Source organism: Mustela nigripes, chromosome 3, assembly GCF_022355385.1.
Source record: "Mustela nigripes isolate SB6536 chromosome 3, MUSNIG.SB6536, whole genome shotgun sequence".
Classification (NCBI taxonomy): Eukaryota; Metazoa; Chordata; class Mammalia; order Carnivora; family Mustelidae; genus Mustela; species Mustela nigripes.
In genome coordinates this window covers 12,598,196-12,611,990 of record NC_081559.1, presented here as the reverse complement: position 1 = coordinate 12,611,990, position 13,795 = coordinate 12,598,196, and the positions used below count along the sequence as shown (strand labels likewise).

At 38.3% G+C, this 13,795-nt stretch overlaps 1 protein-coding gene across 3 annotated transcripts in view; it reads left to right on the top strand.

The window, feature by feature from the left end:
* Positions 1-12,009, top strand: part of ORC2 (origin recognition complex subunit 2) — a 45,450-nt gene extending 33,441 nt beyond the window's left edge. For all 3 annotated transcript variants that reach the window (XM_059393170.1, XM_059393168.1, XM_059393169.1), the window contains exons 12-18: positions 64-196; positions 983-1,079; positions 3,792-3,938; positions 4,933-5,104; positions 7,283-7,344; positions 8,060-8,178; positions 10,264-12,009. In XM_059393170.1, coding sequence (XP_059249153.1) covers positions 64-196; positions 983-1,079; positions 3,792-3,938; positions 4,933-5,104; positions 7,283-7,344; positions 8,060-8,178; positions 10,264-10,350 — 817 coding nt within the window. In that variant the 3' untranslated portion in view covers positions 10,351-12,009. The remainder of the gene's footprint in view (positions 1-63; positions 197-982; positions 1,080-3,791; positions 3,939-4,932; positions 5,105-7,282; positions 7,345-8,059; positions 8,179-10,263) is intronic.
* The last annotated feature ends 1,786 nt before the right edge of the window (positions 12,010-13,795 follow it).

Genomic DNA, 13,795 nt, shown 5'->3' with positions numbered 1-13,795 from the left:
GTTGATTATAAAAAATTAAGAGGTACCGAACTTTAATGTCATGAATGCTATCTTTCCTAACAGCCTGGGGTTCAACATTGTGCTTTATGGTTTGGGTTCTAAGAGAGATTTACTAGAAAGGTTTCGAACCAGTGTGCTGCAAGATTCCATTCATGTTGTCATCAATGGCTTCTTTCCTGGAATAAGTGTGAAATCAGTAAGTTTCAAAAATGTTAAAAGGAGCAACATTATATCCCTGCCTGTCTGTACCCCCACATGAATGAGGTGCTTCTCTTCCCGGCATGTTGAAATTTTTTTAGCCTTTACAGTAGTAGGATTGCATAGTGCTTGAGATCATGTGTTTGGACTCAGGGTTCTAGCTTTGAATCCTCATCTCTGAATTTTCTACTTTGTAACTGATAAATGTATTAAGTCTTAGAGGAATGTTACGTTGTTTCCTATACCAAGTATCAACTGTACTTCTCTGAAAGACAGTATTATGGAAGACTTTAGTTTTACTATACTTTTTTGTCACTTTGCTACTCTGAAAGCAATAATATAAGTAATAGTTTGTAGTTTTATAATGCATTTATTATAGATCATTTGTGTCTCTTCATCATTTGAAAACTAAACCTTTTGGTGCTGGATATTAACCAGTGCAGTATTCCTTTTTAAAAGTGCCTTTTTAATGTTTGTATCCTGTTTTCTTTGATAGCTCTGTGGTATTCTAACGTTTGCCATATTGATGGGGGGTGATATTTTTTCTGCCCTCTTACCTGTACATCTTTATTGTTCTCCCATGTTCTGTTTTAGCTATAACTTGGGCCAAAAAATGAATTAGATATACTTAAGCACCAGTAGGATTTTTAAGTGGTTTTTCAGACTTGATGGGAAATCTAAATGCATTTTTAATTTATAAAAAAGGATTGATTTCTTAGTTGTATTTATCCTATATGACAGAATAAGTAGTAATTGATGTACCTCTTGCACTTTTATGACATAGATCCTGAATTCTGTAACAGAAGAAGTCCTGGATCATATGGGTACTTTCCGCAGTGCATTGGATCAGCTAGACTGGATAGTAAACAAATTTAAAGAAGGTAACATGAAGTAGATGCTCTAGTTTTAGGGTGAAGCTAAGCGTACACGTCTGCTTATTCATGTACAGATAGATGGTCCCCAACTTAAAAAGGATTGACATACCATTTTTTGACTTTGTGATGGTGGAAAAGCAATATACATTCACTAGAAACCATACTTCCAGTTTTGAATTTTGATCTTTTCCTGGGCTAGCGATATGTGGTACTATACTCTTCTTGTGATGCTGGGGAGTGACAGAGAGCCAAGGCTCCCAGTCAGCCACACGACCATGGAAGTAAATAACCAATAAGCTTGTAACTATTCTGTACCCATACAACCATTCTCTTTTTTAATTTCAGTACAGTATTCAATAAATGACATGGGACTTTCAACACTATTGTAAAATAGGCTTCGTGTTTTTGCCTAGCTGTAGGCCAACGTAAGAGTTCTGAGTACAGTTAAGATAGGCCAGGCTAAGCTATGATGTTTGGTAGGTTGAGTGTATTAAATATATTTTTGACTTTTATTTTCAAGTTAGGATGGGTTTATTGGAACATATCCCCATCTGAAACCAAGGAATATCTGTATTATTGTATCCAAAAATGTGGGTTATTTCAATAATAATACTTCTCTCAGTGCTGATTAGGTTTCTCTGAAATAATTTGTCCTTTCTGTGAAGTTTTTCTTTGAACTTCACTAATGCCTAACAGGAAAGAATTGCTTGTACTACCCTAAGTTTGTATAACCCAAAGCCTGTTATTTCAGAGTAGTTCTCAGGTTTTACTTGGTCCATGTGAAATGCCCCCAGGTGATAGATGCATCTTTAGTATTTTTATATTGTTTACTATTTTTGTTTTGTTTTTTTTTGTTTTTTAATGTTTACTATTTTTTTTTAAGATTTTATTTATTTATTTGACAGAGAGAGATCACAAGTAGGCAGAGAGGCAAGCAGAGAGAGAGAGGGAAGCAGGCTCCCTGCTGAGCAGAGAGCCGGATGTGGGACTCGATCCCAGGACCCTGAGATCATGACCTGAGCCGAAGGCAGCGGCTTAACCCACTGAGCCACCCAGGCGCCCTTGTTTACTGTTTTTATGAAACATTTTTATCTCTTTATTTGGAGTAAATATCATTGCATTTGAACAGTTTCATACACTAAAATCTGTGGAATGAAAAGAAACATTATTGTTTTTCCTTTGATGTGAATGTTTTGGCTATGTGAGCATATCAAAACATTTAAAATAAAATTATTTAGGGTCCAACAGTTGCCACTTAGCCACAAAAGAATGAAAAGGAGTGGGGTGCCTTGCCTGGTGGCTCAGCTAATTGGCTCAGTTAAGTGTCTAACTCTTGGTATCAGCTCAGGTCTCAATCTCAGGGTGATGAGTTTAAGCCCTACATTAGGCTTCACGCCGGGCATGGAATCTACTTAAACAAGGAAAGAAAAAGTAATAATTGATATGACGGAGAATTTTGATATTGTTTATATGCTTATGAAAATAGGTGCCTAAAAAAAAAGAAATAGGTGCCTGTTCATATGTAATGCCTGTTTTATATATTGTTTCTATAAAACATACTTGTAATTACATAAATTATAATTATATAAGGTATATAAAAGTTTTTTGCATATGGGTGTATAATTTGAATATATAATTACATAATTCAGAATTATGTAGTATACATATGATATAAATGTAAATATATCAACATTTAAGTATAATTCAATTCTAAAATAGAAATATGTTTATATATAATTTAGGTACTATTGATTATGGTGGCATCTTGACTTTCAAAATGTTGTCAGAGTCTTTGTTGCTATATTGTCTCTCTTGTCCCTCTAGCCCCAGTGAGAGAAAAATTTACTCTCTCGAAAAGGCTCATCCTCCATTATGTCCTGTTTCTTAACAACTTTGGAGAGACTTGTCAGTGGCTTTTGAACATGTTTAGGACTTCTTCCAGCATAAGAAGAAGTTTACCTGATTCTACTACCGTTCCACACTATTTGATTTTTCCTAGTTCAATGATTTCAGATTTTTTGAAGACATATCCCGCTTCTACTTTTTTCTTAACTTCTTACTTCTGTGCTACCTGAACTGTATGCTTGAAGATCACCTACTGTAGTTTTCTTACTAAACACAGGTGGCCTTGGCTCACCCTCCTTCTGTCTTGGTCTCTGCAAGTGTTTAACGGTTTCGACAGTTCCATCCTCCGAGTGCTGCCTTCACTGACCTTTAAGACATATTTTTACCTCTCTGACTTTCCTGATGCCTTGAGCAGTATCCTAAATTCCACCCCCACCCCTTTTTTGTCTTCTTTGGCTTTTGTGATAATCAGGGTTTTCTGTCTCTTAATGCACAGAGAGAACTTTTGGTGTGTGTGTGCCCCCTCTCCCCTCCCGCCCTGCAATGCAACGTGTACAGGTTGACCTCCAGCCCAAAATGCCTGGGGCCTTATTTCCTGAGCCTGACTGGAACTGCTTGATGGGCTGATTCGGGTGCTAACCATTCCACTTAACATTCAGTCCCGACTGATTTTCAGTGAATTTCCTTAAGACTTCAATAACTTGTTGCCTCTTTTGAGAAACTGTGATCTTCTCAAATAAAGTACATACCTCTATGCAATAGTTACTTTGTCCCGTACACTGTGACACATCTTTTAATACACAGGCATTGTGTGTGGTTAAGGACTTTACAAATACTCCTTATAAATAATAATTGAATAGTCTTTCCTTTTAGATTCTTCTTTGGAACTCTTCCTTCTCATCCACAATTTGGATAGCCAAATGTTGAGAGGAGACAAAAGCCAGCAGATTATTGGACAGTTGTCCTCTTTACGTAACATATACCTTATAGCATCTATCGATCACCTCAATGCCCCTCTCAGTAAGTATTACCATTTTTCTTTCTCAGGATATTGATCTTTGTGGTTTTTTTAGATTTTATTTGTTTATTTGTCAGAGAGAGAGAGAGAAAGAGAGAGAGCACAAGCAGGCAAAGTGGCAGGCAGAGGTAGAGAGAGAAGCAGACTCCCCGCTGAGCAAGGAACCCAATGTGGGTCTTGATCCCAGGACCCTGGGATCATGACCTGAGCTGAAGGCAGCAGCTTAACCAACTGAGCCACCCAGGTGTCCCTCAGGATATCAGTCTTAAGAAATTTCTTAATGTTGTAAATCATAACATTTTTATTGTTTTTCAGTACACTTTTTCTTTTGTTGCATGCATAAGGTCACAGATTGCTAAAAGTAAAAAAGTGTCCTCAGTCTGATTCAGAACATAATTCTTGGGGAAAAAAATTCAGATTCTAAAGGGGATGTTTTACACCTGAAGTTTCATGAAGAGAAGAAGCAGCCCAACTATTATTTTGGTCTCTTTCTACTCTTTGTGGTATTGCAACATTTATTTTATGCATTTAATTCTGAGACTTTGTGAAAATCCCTATGCCCTGGTAACACTAATATATTTTAAACTGTAGTTAATAGACAAATAAAAATCCATATGTTGGTTGACAATGAAATTAAGTTGTGAGGTACTGATATGGATGGGGAAATGGAAAAAAATGAAAAATTTTCAGGATTTTTAAAAGATTTTATTTTTAAAAGATTTTATTTGACAGAGAGAGATCACAAGTAGGCAGAGAGGCAGGCAGAGAGAGCGGGGGAAGCAGACTTCCTGCTGAGCAGAGAGCCCAATGTGGGCCTCGATCCCAGGACCCTGGGATCATGACCTGAGCTAAAGGCAGAGGCTTAACCCACTGAGCCGAGCCCACGCCCCCAGGGTTCATTTTTTATTTAACACTTTCTTTCCTAGAGTGGACTCCAGTAACATGATAATATGATACTAATTAGTAACTTCTGTTTCCTTTAATCACATGCTATAGTGTGGGATCATGCAAAGCAGAGTCTTTATAACTGGCTCTGGTATGAAACTACTACATATAGTCCTTATACTGAAGAAACCTCCTATGAGAATTCTCTTTTGGTTAAACAATCTGGATCGTTACCACTTAGTTCCCTAATTCATGTCTTACGAAGCCTTACCCCTAATGCAAGGTAAGAATGAAAACTCTAATTTATTTTTCTAAAAAAATCTACATTATATGATTTTTCATGAGTAGGTTTTAATGGCAATTCTAAAATTCTAAAGTCTCTACTTAGTTTGCAGGATTAAGAGAGTAAAAGATAGTTGCCAGTACTGGGTTATGCAACAGGCAGACTCCTTAACGGTAGTGTCAACATTTTTTTTCTTGGTTTTTATATTTCTAAATAAGAGCATCTCAAGATAATGGTCATTGTGGAGGAAAAAGAATTTTGATGGGTTTTACTTCAATCTGATGGTTATTTTTAATTATATATTGAACACTGTGATACAGACATAGGGCCGTTGACATAAAATAACTCCTTTGATCCTCACCACCACTATATGGTAGATAGCAAAGGGCACAGAGATTTTGATCCGAATCTGCCTGACTTCCCAAACTCTTGGTTTTAAACATCTCTGTAATGTTTCCAGTGAAGCCCTTTCAGCAGCCTCACCTAAAGGAGTATCTGAATTAATAAAAGTTAAGAAAATCTGGATATAGCATAAACTGGCAAAACATAAAGGGCACGATAATTAACCTGTTGAAAAAGGCTTTGAGTAGTAGATTCTCCCCTCCCAAGCACAGAATTCTAGAACAGTTAACAAGATGAATTGTTTAAAAACAAGCCCTGTTGAGAATTACTAAAATTTGAAAAGATGAAGAAAAATACTGTATTCTTAGATGAGTGGACTGAATATTATAAAGGTAGTGTAACTAACTCCTCACAAGTTAGAATGTATTAGACCTATAAATTAATCCAAACATCGATGATTTTTATTGTGTTTTAAGTTTCTTAAAGAAGCAGGTGAGACTAGTGAAGTCCTTTTTTTCCTCCCAAGAGCAATGGCACTTCTAGTCAAATGGTACAAGATTTTTCACATTTTTAAAAAAAATTTTATTTATTTGACACAGAGAGAGATTATAAGTAGGCAGAGAGGCAGGCAGAGAGAGAGGGGGAAGCAGGCTCCCTGCTGAGCAGAGAGCCCGATGTGGGGCTGGATCCCAGGACCCTGAGATCATGACCTGAGCCGAAGGCAGAGGCTTTAACCCACCGAGCCACCCAGGCGTCCCCTTTTCACACTTTAATGATCAGTTTTTTTACTCTATATAGCTGCTTTTTATACCTGAAGATTAGCCTTGCATTAATATTGAAATGTGCATTAAATTAGTAATCAAAATTTCTATAGAATTGCACAGAAAAGGTCTCATTCAGTCTTAACTGTGCTTACTGTTAACGGACTATGCAAGCTGCTATGTGGGAAGTTGGGAATCCGTGCAGCGTGAGTACTCTCGACATTAGAGATGACTCTGACTGCTCTAATGCGAGTAGTTGTAGTTTGGCATACCCTAAATGTCTGCGTACTAGCCTCCACTGCTTTTTTTTTTAAACTATGAAATTTTGTTTCATTCTGCAAACTCCAATATCACGTAGTCTTTTCTTGGTATGAATGTGATCAAAAATTTTAACCAACATTTAGCTGCGGAGTCACTGGCAGTATCTAGTTGTAATGTGGCCATTCAGATGATCCAAATATGCTGATAGTAATTATTGTCTAGATTATCTTAAAAATGTAAATATAAAGGTTTAAAGTTTCTGCCACACCAAAGGACTCCTGGAAATCTTAGTGTAGCATGCTTTCAGCCCTGTAATTCCACTTTGTAGAAATTGATATGAAAATTTTAGGAAGACTTTTTAATAATGGAAAATGAGTAAGTAGAAGGTAAGATATAAAATGGTGTATACTATACATAAATGCATGAATTAATGTGTTTCCACCCTACTTCATTCCACAAAGATTTGAAAAGATAGAACACAAATATGATTTCTACATCAAATGTTAGTGGATGTTATTTTAGGGTTATGGCATTAGTATTTTTCTCTGTACATTTTATTATATATTTCACATTTTCTCACTTGAACAACCTATAGCCTTAAAAAAAATTCTGAGATTTTCCTTAAAAGGAAATTTTTAAAAGCTTCTCCTTTTTAAGTAGGCCAGGATAGGCTGTTCCCTGGAGAAGGGAAGAGAAGAAAATACAAAAAGTTTAAACCAAATAGTTCACATTATCTTTGTCTGTTTTACTGTTCTCTTTTGATGTTAACATTCTGGATTTTAATTTTTTTGTTTTGTTTTGTTTTTCCCCTTAGGGGGATTTTCAGGCTACTGATAAAGTATCAGCTGGATAACCAGGATAACCCTTCTTACATTGGTATCTAATATTTATGATATTAAATTGTGTGTGACTTTTGTTTCACCCCATAAATTCCTTTTTTCTGGAATTTAATAATAGCACTGCAGTGTTTCACAGGAGCCATAAATGGTTTGCTCTGGGATCAATTTGTCTGCCACATGGCACATTTTGAAGAACGCCACAGAGACGCTGCTGAGTAGGCTGCTGGCCAGGGCACTTTGAAAGACATGTCTGGCCCATTTTTACTGTTCCTGTGTAAAATTTCCTAAGTTCCTATGGCAGCTGTGGACATGTGTCTACCAATTATATATATTTCATATGCTGGGCATCTTAGCAGATTTTCTTCCCCTTGGATAAAAATAATGTGTTCATTTAGACAAATATTTTAATATTTGTACAGCTCTCTTGACTTACTAGTAGTTCCTTCTTTAAAAGTCCACTTTATTCATGCGGTTTAAAGCTCCCACAAGATTTATGTTTTACTTGGTCGCAGATGAGTATTTTCAGCCAATCAGTTCTCTTTAAAATGTAAGCCACAGTGTTTAATACTTAAGTGTTCTCTAGTTTTGCTTCTTCCAGAGGTTTTTGTTTTGTTTTGTTTTGTTTTTAAAGCAATGCTTAACAGACTGCTTTGACATATTATAGCAATAGCACTCTTTTTTTGTGTTCCTTGATATGTGGGGCTATGTCTTCAGTGCTAACTTATGTTCACATCTTCTTTTGAACTCTCTAGGATTTTCTTTTCAAGATTTTTACCAACAGTGTCGGGAGGCATTCCTGGTCAATAGTGATCTGACACTTCGGGCCCAGTTAACTGAATTTAGGGACCACAAGCTTTTAAGGACAAAGAAGGTGAGAGTTTTCGATGACAGCATTATAGATGTTAGGAACACCTTCTCTCTTGTTTACTTAAGGACAAGTATGCCTTTGACTCAGCCTTGATAATAAAATGCAGCTTCCGGATGGGTCACAAGGATCCACCTGGGCAGTGTGCCATCTGAGTCTGCAGAAGGAGATGAAGTTGAAAGTACTCAGCCCTTTCAAAGGTTCTAGTCCAGAGTAATAGGCCCTTAGAAATTATTCCCTTTTCCCTCTTCCTTCTACCACATTCATTAACTGGGTCTGTATGGAGCACTAAGTATGAACATACAGTGGTAAGCAAAAACCCGACTCCTTGCTGACAGAGCTTAGAGTCTAATGGAGGAGACAGAAATTTGTCAAATAATCCGACACATCTAAAGTTTTAACTATGGTGTCCTATGATCAGAAAAGTACATGGTTCTGAAAGAAGTTGGGTTCACATGTTATGTTAATTCTGGTTGTCAGACCCCTGAGCTGAGATCTAGAAGGACACTAGGAGATAACTGGTCAGAGAAAACCATAAAGGCCAGTGGGCCCCAGGACAAGGCTGAAAAGACAAGAGATGTAAGGGCTAGCCCATGCACTACTTTTAGGACAAGGAAAGGATTTTAATCTTCATTTGAAAATTAAAGGAAGTCCTTAAAAAAAATTGTTCTGGCTCTGGTATGGAGAATGGAATGGGGCAGAGTAGGGTAGGGATTGCTAAATGTCCGTGCACAGAGACCGGCTAGGAAGGTGTGGTAATAGTAGTAGTTAGAGCTGATGATGAAGAGTAAAAGTGGTTGGAGTTCAGATACACCCAGGAGGCAGAACTGACAAGAACTGATGGATGGTTAGGAACACCAAGGAAAAGTGTCAAGAATCATTTCTGGTGTCTGGTTTGCAGAACTAGAGAGTTGGTGAGAATTAGGTGAGAAACATTTTTGGGGAGACAGATCGAGTTCCTGATTGTATTATATTTAGACTTACTCTTTTGAGATTTCCAAATGGAGACGTTAGCTAGGCAATTGGGTTTTCCTAGGACAAGAAACCAGGGGAAAGAGCTAGGCTAGAGATAGAAGATCAGTCCCTGTGTATTTAGGTTGTAACGAAAACCAGGCATTGGTGGGAGTGAGATTTGAAGGCCAAGGAACTAAGCCTAGAAGTGTGACATGTAATGGCCAAGTAGAAGATAAATGTGTAGAGGCAGGAGAAATAGCCAGACAGCCAAGAAGAAAACCAGAATATGATGTCATAGAAGCTAAGAGAAGCATGTTTTAAGAAAGAACAGTTAGCAGTACAGGTTCTGCTAAGAGGCCAAAAAGATGAAAATATGTATTGGATTTAGGAGTAAGGAATTTCTGGTGGTCCAAACCGAAGCTCTTCTAATGACATGATAATGGTGGTAGTAGCTAGGTTGGACTGGGTTGGTGAAAGGGGAAGAAATGGAGACCAGCAATTACGGACAATTCTTCTGGAAAGGTGCAGAGGTTGGGTGATAGAAACGAGAGGCTAGTGAGGGTTATTTAAGAAGGGCAGGACCTGGCTGCCTCAGTCAGTACAGCATGTGACTCTTGAGCGCAGGGTCATGAGTTCCAGCCCACATTTGGTGTGGAGATTACTTTTAAAAAAAAAAATTTTTTTTTTTTAATAGTTTTTAGTTGAGAGTACGAGCAGGGGAAGGACAGAGGGAAGCAGACTTCCCAGAGTGGGGTGTCCAGGACCCTGGGATTACAACCTGAGCAGAAGGCGGATGCTTAGCTGACTCAGCCACCCACATGCCCCTGGGGTTTTTTTAAAGGGGGGGGCGGTATGTGGGTTGGAGTGGTAGAGATCCCTGAATAAAAGGACAGAGAAATCAAGAGCGGAGCAGGAGTGTAAAGAGATCTACTGACCCTCTAATCTTTTCCACTAGGAAGTGGTTTAACTATAAACTCAGTCTATTTAGATAGATAAGCCTATATACCCTTTTGCCTTAATCTTTACATTTCTGTATTTATATAAGATATTAAGTCCATCTTTTTTGTTTAACTTACAACAGGGTTCACCTTCTACCTCTTGACAAATGACTAACATCCAGGGTCTTCTCACTTTCAGGGAACCGACGGGGTGGAGTACCTGCTAATCCCTGTGGACAGTGGAACGCTGAGGGAGTTCCTGGAAAAGGAAGAAGAGGAGTCTTGAACTTGTCCTTTCCTCTTGAATCTTCTGTGGAAGGAAGGGTTGTACCCCAGCTGCCACTCCTCTAGTCTGAAGTGTTGTGTTTACATCTAACATTAGATCCTTCCAGTGTACGAGACTTCAAGTTGGGAGGGGAGGGATGTCGTCGCTGAGAACCTTGGTTTAGCCTGGCTGGTGCACCATCTCTCGTGCTATGCAGCGGTCCTCAAGTCGGAGAAAACGTGCCTTTCATTCATTACCTCTCTGGAGACTTCGTGCTGGAATGAACTGTGTGCTCAGGGACTATTTGGAGCTGGATGTTTTTGGATTCTTTTATACTAGAGATGATATTATTCCCAATTTTTGAGGGCCTTTTAAACGCTCCCAGAGCGGACTGTTTGCAGATGTGTTTGTTCCAGAGCATGGAGGTACAAAAACAGTGATATCACATAAATCTACTTGCTCCTCTGTCAGAGCTGATGAGTGTAAAGAAGGCAGATCAGCTTACTGTTCTCGAAAGGCTTAACGAAAGGTGTATAACACTGGGGAAGAGTAGGTGATCTAGCTTTCTCTTTTTGGATTTAGACTCCATGCTGGTGGGGTGGAGCAGGAGGACATGACCCTCTTCAGTTGGGTTAGTGGGAAAAGCATAATGAGCCTACAGGGTGTATACCCACCTTAGAAAGCACATGAGCAACATTCATGATCCTTGGAACGGCCAACATCTGTGTCATCACCTTCATGACACAAGAAAGAAGTCAGGCTACAGAAGAAACACAGTCCTGAACTACAGTTTAGTCATTGTTCTTAAGACAACAGAAAATAAAAATTCAATTATTCTTGTATTGACATTTTTCTTCAATAACTTACAAGTGAGTAGCATATTAATGGCAGATTTTAATCTTGATTTCTCTATCAAGTAGACCCAGAACTCACTGTAAGACATTTCAGTTTTTTTCTTTAACAATTTCAAGCCCTCTAAATATTTACACAAGCCTTCTTCATTAGGAAAGAGAAAAAGGCTAACTTTGGCCACTGGTCAGCTTACAGTCTTCACATATTGTCTAAAACATTTCATACTTGGAAAAGAAATCCTTCATTAAAATATCACTGTCATGAACAAGTGAGAACTGATGAGGCGGTACCTACTTTATCCTGTAAACCCCTTTCATGAAACTGTTTCCAAAATGCTCAGAATTTAAATCCTTTCTCTTTGTGGCATAGAATTTAAATCCATGTGTGAGGGTTCAGTCACATAGAATCAAAATATTTAAACTAGTACATGAATTTGATTCTAAAAATTGTTGTTACCAAAGGATATTCACTAAAAAGTGAGTTTCCTTCCCCTTCACCGATCCAGTCCCTTATGCAACCGGCGACAGGAGCTCCCTCCTGCAGAGGTATTCTATGCACACGGAAGGTATGTGTCTGTATCTCCTTTTAAAAACACAAATGGTAGCATATGATATGTGCTCATTTGCACCTTGCTTTTTTTGCTTAATATATCTAGTTTATAACTTATAGTATAAAAAAGTATATAAAATCTTTAATTACCTAATACGCAAATTTTGCATTTGCCCTTAAATATCTACTGGTTTATTTTTATAATTTTTGTGTCCATACTATCTGCAAACAGTATGTATCAACAATCTATCAATAAATAAAAAGCCAATTTGGATAGAATCATTTTTTCATAGTACTGGTTTTTTACTACAAATACATTTTTTTAAAGATTTTCTTTATTTATTTGACAGAGATCACAAGCAGGCAGAGAGAGAGGGGGAAGCAGGCTCCCCGCTGAGCAGAGAGCCTGATGCGGGCGGGGCTCGATCCCAGGACCCTGGGACCATGACCTGAGCAGAAGGCAGAGGCTTTAACCCACTGAGACACCCAGGTGCCTCGTACTAAAAATTTTAGAAGTGCATCTTACAGATCTGAAGATCTGAGCAGAATTACTCTACACTCTCCATTTGTTTCCGTATTCGTGCTCCTCGTACTCTTACCAGTTAGAGCCTGACTGCTAAGACTCCCAACTTCTATTCCTTGCTTCCGACAAGAGTGAACACAAACCTGGAAATCCTAAAGGATTTTTCTGGCTGCTCTTGATAAAATGGCCAAGTAAACAGGCCCAAAAAAGGCACAGGGGAGGCAGAACAAGCATTCTTACACTCTACCGAAGTTGACATAACACTGTATTCCCGATGCAGAGAGTTCTAAATCAGCTCTTGTGATACTTTAAGAAACAGATTTTCCTAGCATATTCGTCAGTTTAATTCATGAACATTTCATTCATATAAAAGATCAGTGAGTTTAGGGGATGGTTAATAGAGAATGCTTATCTTAAAAAAAAAAAAAACAAAACACTTCAGTGGGTATTGGAGAGGGCAGGGATTGCATGGAGCCCTGGGTGTGGTGCAAAAACAATGAATACTATTACACTGAAAATAAATTTTTAAGAAAACCACTTTAGAAGATTTTTCCCCTTTAATTCATTGTGGAGCCAGTAGTATTGTTCAAAATGTTTTTTTCCTACATTCTAGGAGGTGAGAAGACTTTCAGCTCAGTACCGAGTAACCATCAGAGATGACAAATCAGGAGGGTCTGTCTTACCACAGACTGTGTGGCTCCTAAAACAGGAATAAAAAGAAGTATATGCAAATGACTTTGTTCTTGGGCTTTCTGTAATTACCTGACTACCCCTGTAGGAGAGTCCTACCTTTTGAGATTTCGAATTGCTGTTAAAACATTCTCATTCATGTTTGTTGAACCCTTCCTATGTAGAAGGTTCTGTGCCAGATAGAGGAGTTGTAAGGAATGTAAAGGAAGAAATATGGGTTGTTAATAGCATTAAAAGTCACAGTAGTCTCAATACGCTGGAAATAAGTTTGAAATAACCGATGCTAAGGAAAATGTGACTTTAAATATGTTTAAATAGAAAGCTAATTATCACACTCTCCTAACAATCTTGGCATATAGCAGCATACTCTGGCCTTGATTGAGCCTGCCCACATGTTTAGGTCATGATCTTCTGCTACCTAACGTGTGGTCCTTGATGGCAGCAGCATTCTCTTGGGAACACAGAAGTGCTTGGGCCCCACTCGAGCTTCTGAATCAGTCTGCATTTGTAAACCACGTCTCTGGGCGCCGGGGTGGCTCAGTTGGTTAAGCATCTGCCTTCAGCTCAGGTCATGATCTCAGTAGTCCTGGGATCGAGTCCTGCATCGGCCTGCTTGCTCAGTGGGGAGCCTGCTTCTCCCTCTCCTTCTCCTGCTCTCTCCCCGTCAAATAAGTAAAATCTTAAAAAAAAAAAAAAAACTCCATACATTCTTCTGCACATTAAAGTTTGAAAAGCAATGAGATATATAACTAAACCATCAACACCTTCAAGTTAACAGTTCAGAAAATTTGACAAGTGAAAATAATTCATCTTTGGTGATACTTTAATTTTAAAAAACTCCAGAGGACATAT